Source organism: Heterodontus francisci, chromosome 11, assembly GCF_036365525.1.
Source record: "Heterodontus francisci isolate sHetFra1 chromosome 11, sHetFra1.hap1, whole genome shotgun sequence".
In the NCBI taxonomy this organism is placed as follows: Eukaryota; Metazoa; Chordata; class Chondrichthyes; order Heterodontiformes; family Heterodontidae; genus Heterodontus; species Heterodontus francisci.
Window position 1 is genome coordinate 58330933 of NC_090381.1, and position 22106 is coordinate 58353038.

Below are 22106 nucleotides of genomic sequence, written 5' to 3' on the forward strand. Positions count from 1 at the left end.
ATTTAGATGGCTACCACTTAAAACAAGAAAATGACTCCACAATCTCAGAGGGACATTTCCAATAACACCAAACCCAAAATCATTTATTGTGGTTCCATGACTGTGTGGGGGTGGGAATTAAGTTGATGTTTCCTAATGTCAATGCATTTCTGATCTGAGATTAGATTAAATATTTTCGCTGCAGCATATTTATCAACTCAAACCACTGCTGTCACTAGAATTGTGTAGGATCTAAAATCACATTTTTTCACAATCTTTATTTATTCTCATTGATGTTAAAATATATTGGCCTCCCATTTTCTTAAATATTTCTCCATGATTTTGAATCCAAATTGTTCATTGCATTGAATTTTCCAGGATTGATAACATTGATTTTTGTTTCCTATCCACTCCACCAACTGCATTTGTCATTTTATTCCACTTCAAAACATCCACAAAGCAGTCACCTTGGACACAGATGCTGTAAGCATGAACATTAATGCTGTTTCTTAGGAATGCAGTGTAACGTGCTAAAGCTTCACTTTATAACATCAACCCCATATTCATCTTCACATGACTTGTGATTATGTAAGATAGAAAAAACTTCTGCACTGCCCAAGAATAATACAATATTGGAGAAAATAACTATTTAAGGCAAAACACTAAATATATTGAAAATTAGACACAAAGAAAGCTCTAATTTTGCTTGTTTGCCATTCTGTATGCCACACTACTGATGGGGTATGAGGGGAGCTGAGCCAGCAAGGTTATCTTCAGTTATCTTTGCTGTTATTATTGCCTTCCTTTTGATAAAACCACAGGTAAGTGTTATTAGCAGAAGCATAACATCTTGAAGGTACACACCACTTTTTAAAATAATTTTCTCGTGCACTTCACATAAAATTGAATCTTGCTCTTGGCAACATAAGCAGATGAACAATTAACACACTGGTATGACATTTCTTTTTCTAGTATTTTAGGGGAGACATTAACCTATTTAAAATAGACAAGTCAAACAATTTTGGACTTTTACCTATTTGGACTGGAAGGGCTTTTGTTTAAATTGTTACATTAGAAGTTGGTGGAATGTTATCCAAACCATTCATTCGCCAACAATAATTTCTAGGCTCCTGTTATCTGAATGTATTTGTATGAATGTAAATAAATAGCAGTTTACTTGAAATCAACAGTGCTCTATATTCTAGTCCAGGATACAGAGATCAAAGTTGAAATCATTGCTGTGGCATAAACAATTTTTAAGTCAGAATGGAGACTGCTATTTCAATATAAGCCTGCATTCTACCATCCAGCAGAGGAACATTCATATCAGTCATTTGCTTCACAATTTTGCAGACAATAGTCCTGGATAGAAGAGATAAAGGGTTACAGTAAATCAAGGCTCCGTGATTTATGCTCTGTTGTTCTTCACTGTAAAACTTCGAGCAATTGTAATCACTTTGACTTACAACATTGAATCCCAGGTTTGATGTGTAGCTAAGGTAATTCAATTTTTCACAGCACTTGATGTTAGTAATAAAACACAATAAGCCACAACTGAGGAAATAAGTTTCTAAACTTACACCAGGCGGCTGATCTTTGGCAAACATTCCCCAAGTATGCCAGTTCAGATCATGTTTGAAACTTCGATGTTCAGTTTCTCCAAAGCCATAAATATATTTTGAAGGGAGTCGGGTTGAAATTTGTATGAATTGATCAGTAAATGTAAAGCCAGGCACTTGGGAATTCCAACTGTTAGAAAATAAAGAAGGACTAAAATCTTAGCATTTCGGATTTGATTTCACCATCGACAAATGTTAAAATTAGACAGGATTCTAATCTCGCATAGACTACTATTATCAGGTGCAAATACTTAAGAGTTCACACAAAATACAATATTAATATGTAGGTAGGGAAAGAAAAATTAGCAGTTTGCATAATCCAAAGCAATTTGATGTGACAAAATCATGCAATTAGGTGGAAAAATAGTAGGAGTATGTTGTATCCAATGCAAAAAAGGAGAGCTAGTTATTTCAAATATATTCTATTGGAAGATTACAGGTCATTTTTCTGATTCCATCTCAGTAGCAAGACACCGCCCCTCTATTAGCCCTTATTAAAAAATAAAGGCTGCGCTGCTGCAATCTTCTGACTTTCACTAGTCGTGGGCGAGATACTCTGCTTCTTGCACACAGGGAATATTGAATCTGCATGGCTGAACTATCTATTAATAATTGTGGACAGCTGATCAGATATTAACGAATACATTTGAAAATTCTTGCCAAAATGTATTGAGAATATTAGAATAGCATAAAAAACAGTTTTGAGTATGGTGTTCCGAAAGTGCCTCTGTGTTTTGTTTTCTTTTGAGGATACATTTTTGAAAGATTGAAGAAGTGGTAAACTTTGGGGTGTTCAAAGAGGGTTATCTAAAGGCCACTTGACTTTGAAAAACAGCCCCTGGAAATGTTTTTTAAAAGGGGCACTGAGAGGTCTTGTGAGGAAAACAAGCCTTTCCAGGAAATCACCTGACTTCCAGCAACAACAATAAACCTTTCTTGGAAACCACCTGACTTCCAGCTCAAAAACCAATAGAGAAGCTGTTTACGAAGAAGTGACAGGTTAAGATTGATGGAGGTCAAAAGCTTGACCTCCTGTTGTCAGTTTTGCTTTTGAATTGTTTTGAGTTAGGGTTGAATTGTATAAAAGGGGCGAGAACCTCCAAGGAGAGAAGAGAACTTCCAAGGAGAGAAGAGAATTCCCAAGGAAGGAGAGAAGACCACAACACAGCTCAGCTTTCCAGCATCTCTTTAAAAGACCCTGAGACGTACACGCCTGTCTTTGAAGAAAAGCCTGCTGAATTAATTCTCAACACCACCTGAAAAGGACTGTTCTAAAAGATGCCAGTGACCCGTCTACGTGTACTCGGAGGCCAGACTGTATGCCAGTTTTGGAACACAACATATCTCATCTGCTGTTTCCTCAAGAATGAGCAAGTATTCAGCCCAAGTGTTTTTTCATCTGTAATAGAGCTCTAAAAACAAAACCAGTTAACCAGTGTATGTGTGTGTGTAAGAATGTGAGGAGCTAAGGTAAAAAGGGAACTTTAATATTTCAATCTGTGTGTTTATGCTTTACTTCATTACTGATTAAGACTTGTTTTATAATAAACTGATAACTTTGTTGTTCATTAAAGAAACCTGGCTGGTGTGTTTATTCTGGGATAAAAATAGAGCATATGGTTGACCGTATCAGTAAGTGGGAAAAAATTTAACTATATGTTGTGACCCAAGGAGAAGTGGAACTAGAATAAACAATACACTCCTCCCGCCTCGGTCATAACAATGGCTAATGCACATGTTCAGAATCTGAATCATAATAATTTACCAATTACAGCAATGACATTTTAGATTTATATAATGGTTTTAACATGGAAAAATGTCCCAAGTCACTTCAGAGAAGAGTAAGCAGACAAAACTCAACACTGAGCCAAAACTGGAAATATTAGGAGGGGTGACTTAAACCTTGGTCAGAGAGCTGTGTTTTAAAGAGGGCGTTAAAGGAGGACAAATTTAGAGAGCAATTCCAGAGGTTAGAGCTTATACTGTTAAAGGCTCGGCTGCCAATAGCAGGGTGCAAAGAGTAGGTATGCCCATGAAGCCAGACTCAGAGTTCTTGGAGGGTTGTAGGACTGGAGAAGGTGCTAGGGAGGAGAGACCATGAGTGTGATTCAGGCAGCAGAGTTTAGGATTAGCTGAAGCTTATAGAGGCTGGAGGATGGGAGGCCAGCCAGGTGATCATCAGAATAGTTGACTCTGGAGAGGTTTCAGCAGTAGGGCTGAGGCCGAGGCAGAAATGGGTGATGTTATAGAGGTGAAAGTGGTTGTCTTCACAACAGATGATATGGGTCAGAAGCTCAACCCAAGGTCCAATAGGATGTTGAGGTTGCAGACAGTCTGGTTCAACGTGAGACGGTGGCCAGAGAGGCAGATAGAATTGGTAGTGAGGGTACATATTTTGAGGTGGGTCCAAAGACAATGGGCTGGATTTTAGGCAGCTGGCATGGGTCCCACGCCCAGGCCAGAAAGACGGAGGGAACCTCACCTCGGCCGTTTGGGGCCCCCCACCCCGCAGCTGCACTTTTCCAGCGCTCAGGCAGTTAACTGCCTGGTGCCAGATTCCCATCCCTTTAAGGATGGGATCCTGCCTCCAAGCGCTGCTGGCCAATCAGAGGGCTGGCAGCTCAGCAATCTCTGTAGCACCACCGGGAGCGGTGGCCAATGCTGGTATTGCAGTATGCCCAGGAGCAGCGTTGGAAGCCTGGAGTGCAGGTAAGTGGGGCAGGCTCGTTGGGGCCAGTCATGCAGCATGGGGTGAGGGGGTGTTGGATTGTTGAGGGTGGGGGAGGCAGGGTGCTGGCGCAGGGGAAGCCTTCGCTGCCAGGGGGCCTTTCATGGCCCACAGATTACCCAAGCAGGAGGCCCTTCCGCCCACCAGCCAAGAGGGAGGCTGCCTGGTTTTACTGGGTGGCCTCCACAAATGGCAGAGGGCCCCCCACTGCTGGTTAAGTGCCAGAGGTGGTGGGATGAAGCCCTTAATTGGCAATTAATTGGCTACTTAAGGGCCTGAATTGGCCTCCAGATGGGAAGGCTGTCCTTGATCTTCCCCGTCCCTGACGTAATCGGGAGGGGGGTTGGGTGGGGGCCACTCCACCCTCCACCTTTCCTCCTGATTCTGCGGCCTTCCCCCACCTCCCAGCCTGCCCCTGAGAGGGGAGTTAAATTCCTTCCAATGGCTTCAGTCTTCCCAGTGTTTAACTGAGGACTTTATTTTACTTTTATGATGGTAGTTGTGGCTCAGTTGGTCGCACTCCTACCTCTCACTCACAAAGGTTCGAGGGTTCAAGTCCCACTCCAGGACTTGAGCACAAAAATAAATGCTGACAATCCAGGGCAGTACTGAGGGAGTGTTGCACTATTGGAGATGCTATCTTTCAGATAAGATGTTAAACCAATACTGTATTTGCCAGCATGTGCGGATATAAAAGACCCCCATGGTGCTATTTTTAAGAAGAACAAGGGCGTTATCCCCAGTATCCTGGCCAATATTTATCCCTTAATCAGCATTGCAAAACCAGATTATCTGGTCATTATCACATTGCTGTTTGTGGGAGTTTGCTTTGCACATGTTGGCTGCTGCGTGTCCTACATTACTGCAGTGACTACGCTTCAGAAGTATTTCATTGGCTGTAAAGCACTTTGAGATGTCTGGTGGTTGTGAAAAGCATAATATAAATCTAAGCCTGTCTGTCTTTTTCTTTTGACTTCCATAATTACAGCAACGATAACAATAACGTTTTTATATATGCTTTTAACGTAATTAAAATGTTCCAAAGAACATCACAGAAGCATTATAAAGCAAAGTCTGACTCTAGCCACATAAGGAAATATTAGGGTATTAAGGTAGATGATCAAAAGCTTGATCAAAGAGGTAGATTTTAAGGAGCGTCTTGAGGGAAGAAAAAGGATTAGAGAGGTGGAGAGGTTTGGGGAGGGAATTCCAGAGCATTGGTACGGCCACCAATGGTGAAACAGGGCGGCACAGTGGCGCAGTGGTTAGCACCACAGCCTCACAGCTCCATGGGACCCGGGTTCGATTCTGGGTACTGCCTGTGCGGAGTTTGCAAGTCCTCCCTGTGACCACGTGGATTTTCACCGGGTGCTCCGGTTTCCTCCCACAGCCAAAGACTTGCAGGTGATAGGTAAAGTGGCTGTTGTAAATTGCCCCTCGTGTAGGGAGGGAATATGGGATTACTGTAGGGTTAGTATAAATGGGTGGTTGTTGGTCGGCACAGACTCGGTGGGCTGAAGGGCCTGTTTCAGTGCTGTATCCCTAAATAAAAAATTAAAATCAGATGCTCACAAGGAGCACTGATATCATGGAGCATTGTGGGGGCTAAAGGAGATGGGCGCGATAGGGATTCTAAAATTAATTATTTATCTATTCTAAAAGCAGTCAAAAGATTGCTCAAACAGAAGTTCTCAAGGAAGACAATAACTAATTATACAGTTGTGCCATTTTGTAAAAGAAAAAACAGCTTTTTGGCTGAACTGAAAACTTCTGATGGTTGCTTATGTTACAACTAAAGTTTATGTTAGAAATATGCGAGAGTTAGCTGTTGTGGATTTAGTTCCTCGCTTTGTTAGATATGATTTATTTTACTGGAAGGATCGTCTGCTATAATCAGGCTTCACTATGTTCTCATGCTGCTTTGATTACTTGTACCTCATTACCATTTATCACCCTTTGTATAGGAGAATTTGAAAGTTATTATCTGTACTGACAGTATTTTGTTTCTATTCTTACAATCAGAAAATCCACTACTCACATGATTTCGCTAGTATTCTTCCTTTTGACAATGATCCCAAATGGATTATTGGTCAATGTAACCTCATAAAGTCTTGTAGAACCATCACTTGATGTCAAGTTGGGAACGTTTAGTTGGATCGGAACTTCAAATCTTTTTACCAGTGGGTCAAAAATCTGGAGGATAATGGAGTTTTGTTATTGATATTATTAAGTACCAGCATTTAACAAATGTTAGTTTGGCTGCATTAATTGTGACCTACTCCATCTGTTCAGGCTGCAAAAGACCCTTTGGTACTAGCTGCAGGAGAGCAGGGATTTATCCCAGTGTCCTGCCCATCATTCTTCCCTCAACTAACAATATCAAAACAAAAAGAAGGACATTTATTTCATTTACCGCTTGTGGGATCTTGCTGTGTATAAATTGGCTTTACTTTGTAATTTGTTCTCAGACTGTGGACAGCACTGGCAAAACTATATTTATTTGTCCTGCGAAGATGGTGGTGGATCATCTCCTTGAATTGCTGGAGTCTTCACGATGATGGTGCACCCTAGATGGTGTTAAAAATGGAAGTTGAGGATAAGATTCAGTGATGATAAAGGAACGGCAATGTATGTCCGAGTCATAATGGTTTACAACTTAAAGGAGAACTGGGCAGTGATGGTGTTTTCATAACTTTGCTGTTCCTGTCCTTCTCAGTAGTCGAAGTTGCAGGAAAGGGAGATGCTGTTGAAGGAATCTTGATAAATTGCTATCGTGCATTCTGTAGGTTGTACATACAGCAGTCGCAGTGTACCAGTGATGGAGGATGTAGAAATTGAGTCTGGTGGCAAGAGTGCTCAAGTGAACTGCTCTGACCTGGATAGTGCCAAAAATCTTGAGTGCTGTATTGCACCAATCGATTTGAGTGGTGAATATTCTTTCACATTCCTGATTTAACTTATTGATGGTAGAGAGGCCTCAAGGGATTAGAAGGTAAACCTGTTATAGCAGAGCACCAAGTCTCTGACTTACAGCTGTAGCCACAGTGTTTACATGGTGAATTTAGTTGAGCTTCTGGTAGCCCCTCAAGATGCTTATTGGGGTTAATTTGTTTATATTGGCAGGTCACGTCGAAATGGCTAGACTTTTGCTTTTCAGGATGGTAAATCTCTAGCACTTGTGATTGCATGAATGTTACCTGCCATTTGTCAATCTAAGCCTGGTTGCTGTCCAGGTCTTACTCTACGCTGGCATGGACTGCTTCAGAGGAGTTGTGACTAGAGTTGACCCCTGTAGAATCATCTGTGAACAGCCTCACTCTCAATCCTATGAAGCAGTTGAGGATCGTCAAGAGCACTTGCCTAGTAGAACTTCTGCAGTGACCTTCTGGGAATGCAATGGTTGTCATCTTCCTTTACTCAGGTACAACTCCAACTATTGAGCTCAGTTTTACTATTGATTTTTGGAGCCATACAATGTTGAATGCTGCCTCAATGTCATAAAATTACAAAGTATTTATAGCACAGAAAGATCCCATTTGGCCAAACAGATCCACGCTGGTGTTTAGCCTCCACATGAGCTTCCTTCCACACCTCTTCATCTAATCCCATCAACATATCCTTCCATTCCTTTCTCCTTGTGTGCTTATTTAGCTTCTCTTTGAATACATCCATGCTTTTTGACTTTCAAACCCTTTCATAATCTTAAACACCTCTATCAAGTCACCCTCAGTCTTCTCTTTTCTACATAATAGAGCCCCAGCCTGTTCATTTTATCCTGATAGGTACCATCTCTTCGTTTTGGTATAATTTTATTAAATATTTTTGGTACCTTCTCTAGTGCCTCTATATCCTTTTTATATTATGGAGACCAGAACTGTTCACAATTCTCCAGGTGTGGTCTAAACAAGGTTCGATACAAGTTTAATATCACTTCCCTGCTTTTCAATTCTATCCCTCTAGAAATGAGTCTTTGCTTTTTTATGGTCTTATTAACCTGTGTCATTACTTTTGGCGATCTGTGTATCTGTAGCCCCAGGTCCTTCAGTTCATCTACCTTATTTAGATACTTACTTTCCAAGGAGTATGTGGTCTCCTCATTTTTCCTACCAAATGTACTACATCACAATTTTCTATATTGAAGTTCATTTGTAAGTTACATGCCCATTTTGCAAGTTTATGATTGTCTTCTTGTATTTTGTTACCGTCCTCCACTGTATTAACCACACAGCCAAATTTGATTTCATTTGCAAATTTTGAAATTGAACTTCTGATTCCCAAGCCCAAATCATTTATGTACAAAGAACAAAGAACAGTACAGCACAGGAACAGGCCATTCAGCCCTCCAAGCCTGCGCCGATCTTGATGCCTGCCTAAACTAAATATAAATAGTGAATATCTGGTCCCAGCACTGATCCTTATGGAATACTTCTTCCACCATTTGCCAATTCAAGTTGCTACTTAAGCCCCTACTCTCTGGTGTTTTCTGTTTTGTTGCCAGCTTGCTATCTGTTCTGCTACTTGTCCCCTGAATATATGTGTTCTGACCTTGGGAGTCTACTATGTAATATCTGATAGAAGGCTTTTTGAAAATCTAAATATATTACATTTACGATATTACCCTTATCCACCCTTTCTGTTACCACTTCAAAGAATTCAGTAAGGTTGGTCAAGCATGACTATCCCTTTTGAAGCCCATGCTGACTAGTCTTTATTATATTTTCAGTTTCCAGATGTTTTTCAATAATATCTTTGATTAAGGACTCCATTATCTTTCCTCGCACTGACTAAGCTAATTGGACTATAATTCCGTGGGCTTGTTTTGTTTCCCTTTTTGTATATAGGAATCACAGTAGGTGTCCACCAGTCATCTGGCAGTATTCCCTTTCCTAATGAATGGGCGGGAAAGTGGAGTTGAGGCAGAAGATCAGCTATGATCGTATTAAATGGCAGAACAGGCTTGAGGGACTACTCCTGCTCCAATTTCTTATGTTCTCATGATAGTGCCTCTTCTAGCTGTTCCCTAATTTCTTTTAATATGTGCAAATGCAATCCAACTGGAACAGGGGTTTCAACCTCTTTAAATTTGATTAGTTTATCAATTATCTCCACCCTTCCTATTTTAAATGTCTTTATATCCTTTATGTCAAGAGCAGGTACACTTCTCTCGCATTTTGGCATTTAAACTCAAACTTCCTCACTGGCAGCTGTTTGAAGCATTTCAACTTATTAAAAATTGTCCAGTTTCACTGATAGCACAGCGTGCCTCTGCAGTGAAAGAATAGTTTAAGACATATCACCATAAAACCCAAGCATTACTCCAGTAACCTATTAGAAACCAAGGGCTGAATTTTACCCTCATTGGACAGGAGCCGTCCACTGACTGAAAAGTCAGTAGTGCACCTCCTCTGCCTGGCCTGTGGATCCGGACCACATTTTACGGTCCCCAGGCCTTTAATTGGTCTGTGGCGGGACTTCCACCTCATTAAGGCAGGAAGTCCCACCAAATGCAGCTGCTGGCCAATCAGCGGGCTGGCAGTTCTCTGTCCCAGCAGTACCACCGGGAGTGGTGGCCACTGCTGGGACTGCAACCCAGCTAAAGACAGAAGATGTTGAGGAGCTTTTGGGGCCCTGGCGAGGCAAGGGTGGTCAATTGGGGGTATGGGGGGGGGGGGGGCGTGTTGGGCATTGGGGGTGCTTGGGGCATTGAGGGCAGCCTTCCGTCGGGCACAGGGTGCCTGATCAGGAGGGGTCCCCTCTAGGCTTTCAGGCAATTCCCTACTTTCAACAGGCGGCTTTTCCCAGGCCTGGGCCACCTCCTAGCCAAGGGTAAAATCCCCTTAGCGGTGGGCAGAGGCCCTTACGAGGCTATTAACTGGCCACTTAAGGGCCTTGGCTGGCCTGAGGTGGACAGGCCATTTTTTGCCGCCACCGCTCTGTGTAAAATAAGCCCCCCCGAGCCTCCCGCTCCATTTTGCCTCCCCCACCGCCGCCCTGCCACCATCCCGCTCTTTGGGAAGTCATAAAATTCCGGCACAAGGGAGGAAAATTGGATAAGGCACAAAAATGGACGAGGGGATTGACATCCACACCCAGTTCTGATGAAAGGTCACACAGACCTGCAACATTAACTCTGTTTTTCTCTCCACAAATGCTGCCTGACCTGCTGAGTATTTTCAACATTAAAATAAAAACAAAATACTGCGGATGCTGGAAATCTGAAATAAAAACAAGGAATGCTGGAACCACTCAGCAGGTCTGGCAGCATCTGTGGAAAGAGAAGCAGAGTTAACGTTTCGGGTCAGTGACCCTTCCGATGAAGGGTCACTGACCCGAAACGTTAACTCTGCTTCTCTTTCCACAGATGCTGCCAGACCTGCTGAGTGGTTCCAGCATTTCTTGTTTTTATTTTCAACATTGTTTGTTTCAGATTTCCAGCATCTGCAGTATTTTTCTTCTCTGTTGGTAGTTTATAGTTAGAGTATCTGCAAAGTTCTCACCTACTTCTTTTAAAACCCTGGGATGGAAACCATTCCGTCTTGGGGATTTGTCACTCTTTAGCAACATTGGCCAGAATTGTACGCCCCCCGTAAGAGCAGACTGGAGGCGGGGACAGGTATAGAATTGAGTGGGAGGCAGGGAATGCTGCTCCCATCACCTTCCCGCCCTCACTGCAATTTTACAAGCGGGGCAGCAAAGGTGACAAACGGCCCTCCCACCCCAGGTCAATTAGGGTCCTTAAGTGGCAAATTAATTGCCTGATATATTACCAACAGCGGGAAAGCAGTTTAGTAGTTCAGAAGGCTGTCAAGTAATACCTGACAGCCTCCTTGCAGGCTGTGGGGGGCCCTCCTGATCGGGCACCGTGTGCCCGACAGAGGGTCCCCCCTGTGTCACAAGCCATTTCCACTGAAGCAAACCTCAAGCAACCCCAACCCCCCTTTGTGTCATCAGAGCCCAGCGATTGTCCCCAGGGAGGCCCAACACACTTACTTGCATTCCGGGGCCTTGTCCATGTTGCCTGTCCTGACTGGGTGCAGTCCCAGCACTGGCCACCGCTCCCAGTGGCACTGCTGGGACTGAAGAGCTGCTGATCCATTGATTGGCCAGCAGCTCTTGGAGGTGGGACTTCCTGCCTCAGAGAGGTGGATGTCCCGCCTGTGGCCAATTAAGGGCCTGAGCCACGTAAAATCATGACGTGGGTTCTAGGCCCGGCGGAGGCGAGCTCTCCTCCGACTTTTTGTGCTGGTGGGCAGGGCCTCCGGCCCAACGTAACATTCTGGCTATTATTTTCTTCATTACTGTTGTTTTGCTTATGTTGATTTTGGTAAGTCCCTGAGCTTGGGATGCCTGGCATGCTGATTTCTTCCTTTACTGTAAATAATGATCCAAAGAATTATTCAGCATGTCCGCCATTTCCTTATTTTCATTAACTATATTATCGCCATTATTAGTTATTAAGCTGCCTACATTGCTCCAGATCACTCTTTTTTCCTGAGGTAATTATGAAAAAAAAATGTTTATTTTAATATCCCTTTTAAGTTTCTTTTCATGCTCCCTTTTTAAAGCACTTACTAGTTATTTTGTTACCCTTTGCTGTTCTTTGTATCTTTCCCATTGGTCAGAATCTGTGCTATTTTTTGCATTTTGTATGTTTTTTCTTTTAGTTTTATGTTGTGTCTCACCTCTTTAGTTGTCCACGTCTGGCTTTTCTGGCAGGTATAGCTCTTGCCCCTACTGGTATAAACTGCTCCTGTATCCCATTAAAATTTTTTTGAACATCTCCCACTGATGTTCTGTTGTTTTACCCATTAACAGACATTCCCAGTTTACTGTGGACAGTCTCTGTCTCATCCCATTGAGATCAGCCTTACCTAAATTTAAAATCTTAGTAGCCCTTTCAAACATTATGTTGAACCCAATCAAATTATGATTGCTACAAAATTAATGTTCACGCACCATTAGCTAAATCTGGATCATTACTCATTACTAAATCTAATATGGCATGCCACCTTGTTGGCTCTAGGGTATATTGCTGCAGAAAACTATCCTGGACATATTCAAGAAATTCACTACCTTTCTGACATGTGCTAGTCTGCTGAAACCATTCTGTATGAAGGTTAAAATGCCCCATTGAAACCATTCTGCTTTTGCTACATGCTAATCTACTGTTTGCATTTATACATTCTACCACTTCATAGCTGCTAGGGGGGCGGGGTGGGGGCTATACACAACTCTCACTATAGACTTAAATCCTTTTTGATTTCTTAACTCCACTGCCTGTTTACCTCTCATTATATCCTCTCTTATCATTGAAGTAATCTCATCCCTAATCACAAAGTCTACTCCTCCCCCCTCTACTATCTTCCCCCTTCTTTCCTGTATAGCTTATAACCTGGTATATTTAGTTCCCAGTCCTGACCACCATGCAGCCCATTCACTTAATTTATTCCTTGTACTCTATGTAAAGATCGCTTATTTGGGCCACACTCTCTAATCTGTGCTTCTGCTCTCATGTTTTACTCACACATTTCTTATTTCTCTATTACTTTAATTGCTTTGTATCTCTTAGGTTTCCTATAGTACCTGACGTGACTAAAGCATAATTTCTGACTGTTACTCTACTCTGTTCTCTTTCATTTGTTTTTGAACTATTATTTAAACTAGCTTCTCCATCTGACTCCTCTCTCCCGCTTACTCGATTAAAATTCTTGTGACTGCCCCATATATCCTTTCTGCTAGGACCCTGGTCCAAGCCTGCTTCAGGTGGAGCCCATCGCAATGGTCCCAATACTGGTGCCAGCGTTCCCTGAAATATAACTCATCTTTCCCACACCACTCCTTCAGCCACATGTTCACCTCCTTCTCTCTCTTCTTCTTTGGCCTCCTTGTCTCGAGAGACAATGGGTCAGCGCCTGGAGGTGGTCAGTGGTTTGTGAAGCAGCGCCTGGAGTGGCTATAAAAGCCAATTCTAGAGTGACAGACTCTTCCACAGGCGCTGCAGATAAAATTGGTTGTCGGGCTGTTACACAGTTGGCTCTCCCCTTGCGCTCTGTCTTTTTTCCTGCCAACAATTAAGTCTCGTCGACTCGCCACTCTTTAGCCCCGCCTTTATGGCTGTCCGCCAGCTCTGGAGATCACTGGCAACTGACTCCCATGACTTGTGATCAATGTCACAGGACTTCATGTCATGTTTGCAGACTTCTTTAAAGCGGAGACATGGACGGCCAGTGGGTCTGATACCAGTGACGAGCTCGCTGTACAATGTGTCCTTGGGGATCCTGCCACCTTCCATGCGGCTCACTTGGCGAGGCCATCTCAAGCACCGCTGGCTCAATAGGGTGTATATGCTGGGGATGTTGGCCACCTCGAGGACTTCTGCGTTGGAGATATGGTCCTGCCACCTGATGCCAAGGATTCTCCTGAGGCAGCGAAGATGGAATGAATTGAGTCATCGCTCTTGGCTGACATACATTGTCCAGGCCTCGCTGCCGTAGAGCAAGGTACTGAGGACACAGGCTTGATACACTCGGACTTTTGTGTTCCGTGTCAGTGTGCCATTTTCCCACACTCTCTTGGCCAGTCTGGACATAGCAGCGGAAGCCTTTCCCATGCGCTTGTTGATTTCTGCATCAAGAGACAGGTGACTGTGATAGTTGAGCCCAGGTAGGTGAACTCTTGAACCACTTCCAGAGAATGGTCGGCGATATTGATGGATGGAGCATTTCTGATGTCCTGTCCCGTGATGTTCATTTTCTTGAGGCTAATGGTTAGGCCAAATTCGCTGCAGGCAGCTGCAATCCTGTTGATGAGTCTCTGCAGACACTCTTCTGTGTGGGATGTTAATGTAGCATCGTCAGCAAAGAGGAGTTCCCTGATGAGGACCTTCCATACTTTGGTCTTCGCTCTTAGACAAGCAAGGTTGAACAACCTGCCATCTGATCTTGTGTGGAGGAAAATTCCTTCTTCTCAAGACTTGAACGCATGTGAGAGCAGCAGGGAGAAGACGATCCCGAACAGTGTAGATGCGAGAACACAGCCCTGTTTCATGCCACTCAGGATAGGAAAGGTGTCTGATGAGGCACCGCTATGCTGAATTGTGCCTTTCATATTGTCATGGGATGAGGTGATGATAATTAGTAGCTTTGGTGGACATCCGATCTTTTCTGGTAGTCTGAGGAGACCATGTCTGCTGATGAGGTCAAAGGCTTTGGTGAGATCTATGAAAGCAACGTAGAGGGGCATCTGTTGTTCGCGGCATTTCTCCTGTAGCTGGTGAAGGGAGAACAGCATGCCAATGGTTGATCTCTCTGCTCAAAAGCCACACTGTGCCTCAGGGTAGTCACGCTCAGCCAGCTTCTGAAGCCTGTTAAAATGACTCGAGCGAAGACTTTCCACACTATGCTGAGCAGGGAAATTTCACAGTAGTTGCTGTAGCCACCTCGGTCACCCTTGTTCTTATAGAGAGTGATGATATTGGCATCGCGCATGTCCTGTGGTACTGCTCCCTCATCCCAGAACAGGCAAAGCAGTTCATGGAGTGCTGAGAGTATAGCAGGCTTGGCACTCTTGATTCGTTCAGGAGTAATGCCGTCCTTCCCAGGGGCTTTTCCACGAGCTAGAGAATCAATGACATCACTAAGTTCCGATTTTGTTAGCTGTTCGTCCAGCTCATCCATGACTGGCAGAGATTGGGCTGCATTGAGGACGTTCTCAGTGACAACATTTTCCCTGGAGTACAGTTCTAGGTAGTGCTCCACCCAGCAGTCCATTTGCTTGCATTGGTCAGTGATTGTGTCCCCTGATTTAGACTTGGGGGGTGGCGATCTTCTTGATGGTTGGCCCAAAAGCTCTCTTAATGCCATCATACATTCCTCTGATGTTTCCGGTGTCAGAGGCCAGCTGAATACGACTGCATAAGTGTTGCCAGTAGTCATTTGCGCAGCGCCTGGCTGTTCTTTGTGCAGCACTTCTGGCTACTTTAAGTGCTACCGATGTGAACTCGCTGGGGGCTTTCTTGCAGTTCTACATTGCAGTGCACTTAGCGGCTATGACAGGTTCCAGCTCTTCAAAGTGAGATTGAAACCAGTCTGCATTCTGCTTCTCACGTTTGCCATGGGTGGTCATTAGATGGCGTCTCACATGTTCACCTCCATAATCTGCTTATCCGTTCACTAACTTACAATTAACTTGGTAATAATCCAGAGATTCTAATGCTTGAAGTCCTGCAGTTTAATTTAGTTCCTAATTCCTGGTATTTAATCCCCCACAAGTACCACATTACACTTGCCCCCCCCTCCCCCTCCTTCTATCCCTCTTACTGCTCACTCCCACTTTGGAGAGCCCCTGTCATGGTCTGCATTTTGGCTGTCTTTCCAACAGTCTTCATCCTTATCTTCACAGGTAGCAAGTACATTTTGCCTGTTAAATAGGATCAGTTTCTGTGGATGCCTGTTCTCTACCTCACCTGGGTTCTCTTTACTCTGCAAACTATCACACCCACCCTGTTCTGAACCTGCACCTCGCTGAGATGTGACAGAAATATGGAGCAAACAGTCCACATACTGCTCCCCTTCCCTTATGTGTCAGAGTGTCTCCAACTCACAATCCAGCTCAATGACTCGAAGCCGGACAAATTCGAGATGGAGACATCAACTGCAGATGTGTTTGCTAGTGATAGTCTCGCTGTCCACAAATGCTATTTTTAAAGACATGTCAGGAGGGAGCAAACAGCAAGGCCACATGCCTCCAATTAATCGCCTTTTGAGCTCATTGTGGAGCTCATTAACAGACTTGTCAGCAGCAGTTTGGGATATTCAAAGGAAGGGCACAGGGAGAACACCGTGTCTGAATCACAGCAGGGTTTAGAAGACATGAACAATGCAGAGGGCCATGAGGGCTATGGGAAAGGCTGATTTAACATGATGCAGAGGTTCAAAATTAAGCTCAGCTGCTCCAAAAGTGCCACAGAGTAGCATCGCTGCAGCTGTAAGACTTGCTTTTCTCAGTGGTGAGTGTTAGAAATCTGGAGAGGGATGTGAGGCCGCTGGCATCATTGAGACAGCTGGGGTTAGCAGGGGAAGACCTGGTGAATACACAAAGCTCAGTTGAGGGAGGGCAAACTACTCTGACATTGGACAGAGCGGCCAGGATGGGCTTCAGCAGATGCAACCATCTGGACAGCAAGAGGCCAGAATAGCACAGTCGGGAGCTGCAAGGGGAAGAAGGTGCTAACTAAGACATCGAGTCTACTGCCCAAGAGTCAGCTACTCGCAAATGACAGAGCACCAGTGACTTAGGAGGCTGCGCCTATCCAGGCAGATAGTCTTGGACATTTGCGCTCTGATCCACAATGACCTGAGGCCTCGCGGCCACCATGGCAATCCCTTACCTGCAGCCTTCAAAGTCTCCATCGTCCTGAAATTCTATGCAACCGGCTCATTCCGGGGATCAGCTGTGAACCCAGATGGTATCCTGCAGTTGGCAGCTCATCGTGCCATCAGGCAGGTCACGGATGCCATATTCAGGAGGACAGGGGACTACATCCACTTTGACACAGATTGACCTGCGCAGGCACTGAGGGCATTGGTCTCTGTCATTGTGGTGGTCTGCTATGCTCTCCATAACATGGCCCTCCATAGAGGTATAGACCTTGAGGACAGAGAAGACAGCTCATCGTGGGAGAAGTAGGAGGTAAGAGACGAGGAGGAAGAGGGGCAGAGGGGGATAACACAGAACAGAGAGGTGCCCCTGCTGCATGCTGAAGTGGCCTCCTCCTGCCACTGCTGGGAAGAGGACCTCCCTCCTCTCCCTCGCGACCTTCAGCATTAGATCCAAGTCGACATCGATGAAGCGAGGGTCTACCTTGTCCCTAGTACCAGGCTTTCAGCTCCCCTGTGACATCTCATTTCCCTCTCATGTAGTGGAAGGCTTCGGCACAAAAGCAAATCTCTCCCTCAGAACAACCAGCAGTCTCAGTGATGGCTGCCGTGGGGTGTCTACGTGAGTGTCACACTTCATCTGACCCATCTCCATTCCCGGCCCCACCAGCTCTAAGTGGACAGGAAACCTATCTCCATACCAATTAAGGGCTTACCCATTTAAAAATCTGAACCTGAATCAGTTTCCTAACAGAGGCGGGTTTCTGACCCAAAACCAGACTTGGCTCCTGTTTCTTGTCTCTGTTATAAAAATCTAGCCCATTGTTCCTGACTTAGGTTGAGGTAAGAGAATTGCTCCCTGAAGTCCTGAGGTGGATAAGACCTCCTGCTGAGAGCCCAAATTTCCACTTTTTATTTACAGTGTTCAATTTGAATGATTGAATAATTCATATACTTAGCTCAAAGAATGACATTGAATTACTAGGAGTAGACTGTAAATTAAGCCTGTGATGGATCGCAGCAATACACTTTTTCTGTTTAAATATAAGCTTTCAAATCTTCTTGACTTTTATGCTACCATTGGAATCCTACCTTAAAATTCAACATATTGTCACTCAGATATGTGACAGCAACCTTCAGGACATCTACAGTTGGGGTTTGACCCTTGTAACGCTCTGGATATTTTATATTCCTTTGAATTTCAGCACTCATTCCATTTTCTGTTTGCCTAACCCCTTTGACTGTATTCAGGAGATAGCCATAGTCACCTGGGTAGAAGCAGTAAGGTTCAGAAGGTTTGGAACTGCTCTGTAAAAAGAGAAATACAGGTTTCAAATAAAATAAAATGAAAAAAAAAACAGTTTTGCTTCAGCTAGCCAAATGCATTTAAGTATTTCTCAACTGTAAGTGGAATAATATCTGAAACATTTTGCAGTCTATTTCAGCAGAATTATTGTACTTCTCATGCCATTGCTTAAATTTTAGATCAGTGATAATTATTCTCTTCATGGAAAGCATTGCTTAATATCACACATCATGAGTTAGAAACTATGAAGCTACATTGACTGTAAATACGGTCTTTCAGTGAAATTATACACATGATTTTCTGTATCTATTGTTAAGAATTCTTTTTAAAATGAAACCTATCACTGTGTCAGACCATTTTCATCCAACCCATTAAATTAAAAAAAGATTTAGATCATCAATCTCATTCACATGAATATTAGTCTCAAATATTTCTTGTGCTTATTAATTTATATTTTATCTGTATGCACTCATCAAGGTTTAAAAAATTCCATGCAGGAGAATTAAACATTTTCCTTCTATTCACTCATGACAGCATCAGGCAATCTCATGAGAAAAAAGATTGAAAGCATTGCTTTTATATTGCAACTTTCCCAACCTTAGGACTTCCCAACGTGTTTCTCACCACTGAAGTACTTTTCATTTGATGTACAGTCACTGTTGTAATGTAGGAAATTAGGAATAGCTCTTATGCTTATTGAACTCAATAAACCATCAATTACCTCAAAAAAGTCATCTCATACTAGCACCAGAGGTCAGACTAGACTTGAAGGCCTAGAAATTCAATTGTATCCGAGAACTAGCGTGCCAGGAATGAGCCACTCAGTGCATGTCAGTTCACTTGATCCCAGAGAGCACAATAACTTTGTGCTGGGACTTCACTAAAATGATTCAGGTGTGCAGCCACTGCTATTCATTGGCTACACGCCTATTTCAGGCGAGTGAGGTTGTGAGGAGGTGGTGAAGGAGTTGTAAATCAGGCATCTCTGACACCATTCAGAAGCATGGCTTAAATGGGAGTTGCACACTAGCTACAAACACCCAGGAAAATGCCTATATTCAAAAAGGTAGTTGGAAGCAGTCCAGGCAGGGCACCCAGGTTCTATAATTCTGCATTGGTGGCCCTGATGCAGTTGGTGGACTGTAGAAAGGAGATTCTGTGCTGCCCAAGTAACCCTTCCACTGCCACTGGGAGGTGGTTGCAGAGGTGGTCAATTACCAAAGCTCAGTTCTCAGAGCATGGCTGCAAAGCTGTAAAAGGTTCAATGACTTGGCCAGAATTGCCTAGGTAAGAATACAGCCCTCTTACTCTCTGCTCACAACACTCCCCTCCCTTAAATAAAAGCAAAATACTGCTGATGCTGGAAATCTGAAATAAAAACAAGAAATGATGGAAATACTCAGCAAGTCTGGCAACATCTGTGGAGAGAGAAGCAGAGTTAACGTTTCAGGTCAGTGACCCTTCATCAGAACTGATGAAGGGTCACTGACCTGAAACATTATCTCTACTTCTCTCTCCACAGATGCTGCCAGATCTGCTGAGTATTTCCACCATTTCTTGTTTTTACTCCCCTCCCCTAATTCCCCTTATTCTACGACAATCACTGCACTATACTTCAGTCCACCTTCTTTTCCTTCTACTCTCATACTCATGAGTATTGCAACCATTGCTTACCCACACCTCACATTTTATGCATTGCATACCAAGTATTCCATCAAAGCAGGCATATTCTCTAAACACCTCAAAAGATTGTGTTGAACAGATGCCCTTCATTCTTACAGGAAAAGGTTATAGATTCATAGAGTCGTAGAGTTATACAGCACAGAAACAGGCCCCGTCTGTGCTGGCCATCAAGCACCTATCTATTCTAATCCCATTTTCCAGCACTTGGCCCGTAGCCTTGCATGCTATGGCATTTCAAGTGCTCATCTAAATGCTTCCTAAATGTTATGAGGGTTTCTGCCTCTACCACCCCCTCAGGTAGTGTGTTCCAGATTCCAACCATCCTCTGGGTGAAAACGTTTTTCCTCAAATCCCCTCTTAACCTCCTGCCCCTTACCTTAAATCTATGCCCCCTAGTTATTAGTCCCTCCGCTAAGGGAAAAAGTTTCTTCCTATTTATCCTATCAATGCCCCTCATAATTTTGTATACCCCAGTCAGGTCCCCCCTCAGCCTTCTTTGCTCTAAGGGAAACAACCCTAGCCTATCCATAGCTGAAATGCTCCAGCCCAGGCAATATCCTGGTGAATGTCCTCTGCACCCTCTCCAGTGAAATCACACCCTTCCGATAGTGTGGTGACCAGACTGTACACAGTGCTCCAGCTGTGGCCTAACTAGCGTTTTGTACAGCTCCATAATAACCTCCCTGCTCTTATATTCTATGCCTCGGCTAATAAAGGCAAGTATCCCATATGCCTTCCGAACCACCTTATCTACCTGTGCTGCTGCCTTCAGTGATCTATGGACAAGTACACCAAGGTCCCTCTGACCCTCTGTACTTCCTAGGATCCTACCATCCATTGTATATTCCCTTGCCTTGTTACTCCTCACAAAATGCATCACCTCACACTTCTCAGGATTAAATTCCATTTGCCACAGCTCTGCCCATCTTACCAGCCCATCTATATCGTCCTGTAATCTAAGGCTTTCCTCCTTACTATTTACGACACCACCAATTTTAATGTCATCTGCAAACTTACTGATCATGCCTCCTATACTTACGTCTAAATCATTAATGTACACCACAAACAGCAAGGGCCCCAGCACCAATCCCTGCAGTACACCACTGGTCACAGGCTTCTACTTGCAGAAACAACCCTCGACCATCACCCTCTGCCTCCTGCCACTAAGCCAATTTTGGATACAATTTGCCAAATTGCTCTGGATCCCATGGACACTTACCTTCTTAACCAATCTGCCATGAGGGACCTTATCAAAAGCCTTACTGAAGTCCATGTAGACTACATCAACTGCCTTGCACTCATTCACACATCTAGGCACCTCCTCAAAAAATTCAATCAAGTTTGTTAGACTCGATCTCCCCCTGACAAAGCCATGCTGGCTATCCCTGATTAATCCCTGCCTCTACAAGTGGGGATTAATCCTTTCCCTCAGAATTTTTTCCAATAGTTTCCCTACCACTGATGTTAGACTCACTGGCCTGTAATTACCTGGTTTGTCCCTGCTACCCTTCTTGAATAATGGTACCACATTCGCTGTCCTCCAGTCCTCTGGTGCCTCTCCTGTGGCCAGAGAGGACTTGATAATTTGTGACAGAGCCCCTGCTATCTCCTCCCTTGCCTCACATAACAGCCTGGGATACATCTCATCTGGGCCTGGGGATTTATCCACAGTTTAGCCCATTAAAACAGCTAATACTTCCTCCCTTTCAATGCTAATTTGTTCAGGTATATCACAATCCCCCGCCCTGATCTCTACACCTACATCGTCCTTCTCCATAGTGAACACAGATGAAAAGTAATCATTTAAAATCTCACCTATGTCCTCCGGCTTCACACAAAGATTGCCACTTTTGTCCCTCATGGGGCCTACTCTTTCCCTGGTTATCCTCTTGCCCTTAATATACATAAAACACCTTGGGATTTTCCACTATCTTGCCCGACAGTGTTATTTCATGTCTCCTCTTTGCTCTTCTAATTACTATTTTAAGTACCCCCCAACACTTTCTGTACTCCTCCAGGGCCACTGCTGTTTTCAGCGCTTTGAATCTGCCATAAGCCTCCTTTTTTTTCCCTTATCCAATCCTCTATATCCCTTGACATCCAGGGTTCCCTGGACCTGTTGGTCCCACCCTTCACCTTTACGGGAACATGTTGGCCCTGAACTCTCCCTATTTCCTCTTTGAATGACTCCCACTCGTCTGATGTAGACTTTCCTACAAGTAGCTGCTCCCAATCCACTTTGGCCAGATCCTGTTTTATCATATTGAAATCGGCCTTCCCCGAATTCAGTCCTTTTATTTCCGGTCCCTCTTTGTGCTTTTCCATAACTACCTTAAATCTTATAGAGTTATGGTCACTATCCCCGAAATGCTCCCCCCACTGACACCTCTACCACTTGTCTGGCTTCATTCCCT

At 43.9% G+C, this 22106-nt stretch overlaps 1 protein-coding gene across 1 annotated transcript in view; it reads right to left on the reverse strand.

Annotated features, from left to right (window-relative positions):
* Window positions 1-22106, reverse strand: part of si (sucrase-isomaltase) — a 207217-nt gene that overhangs the window by 98365 nt on the left and 86746 nt on the right. Inside the window, exons 26-28 of the mRNA XM_068042180.1 lie at window positions 17796-18011; window positions 6365-6519; window positions 1560-1728 (exon numbers count right to left, since the gene is read on the reverse strand). Of these exons, the coding sequence (XP_067898281.1) occupies window positions 1560-1728; window positions 6365-6519; window positions 17796-18011 (540 nt within the window). The remainder of the gene's footprint in view (window positions 1-1559; window positions 1729-6364; window positions 6520-17795; window positions 18012-22106) is intronic.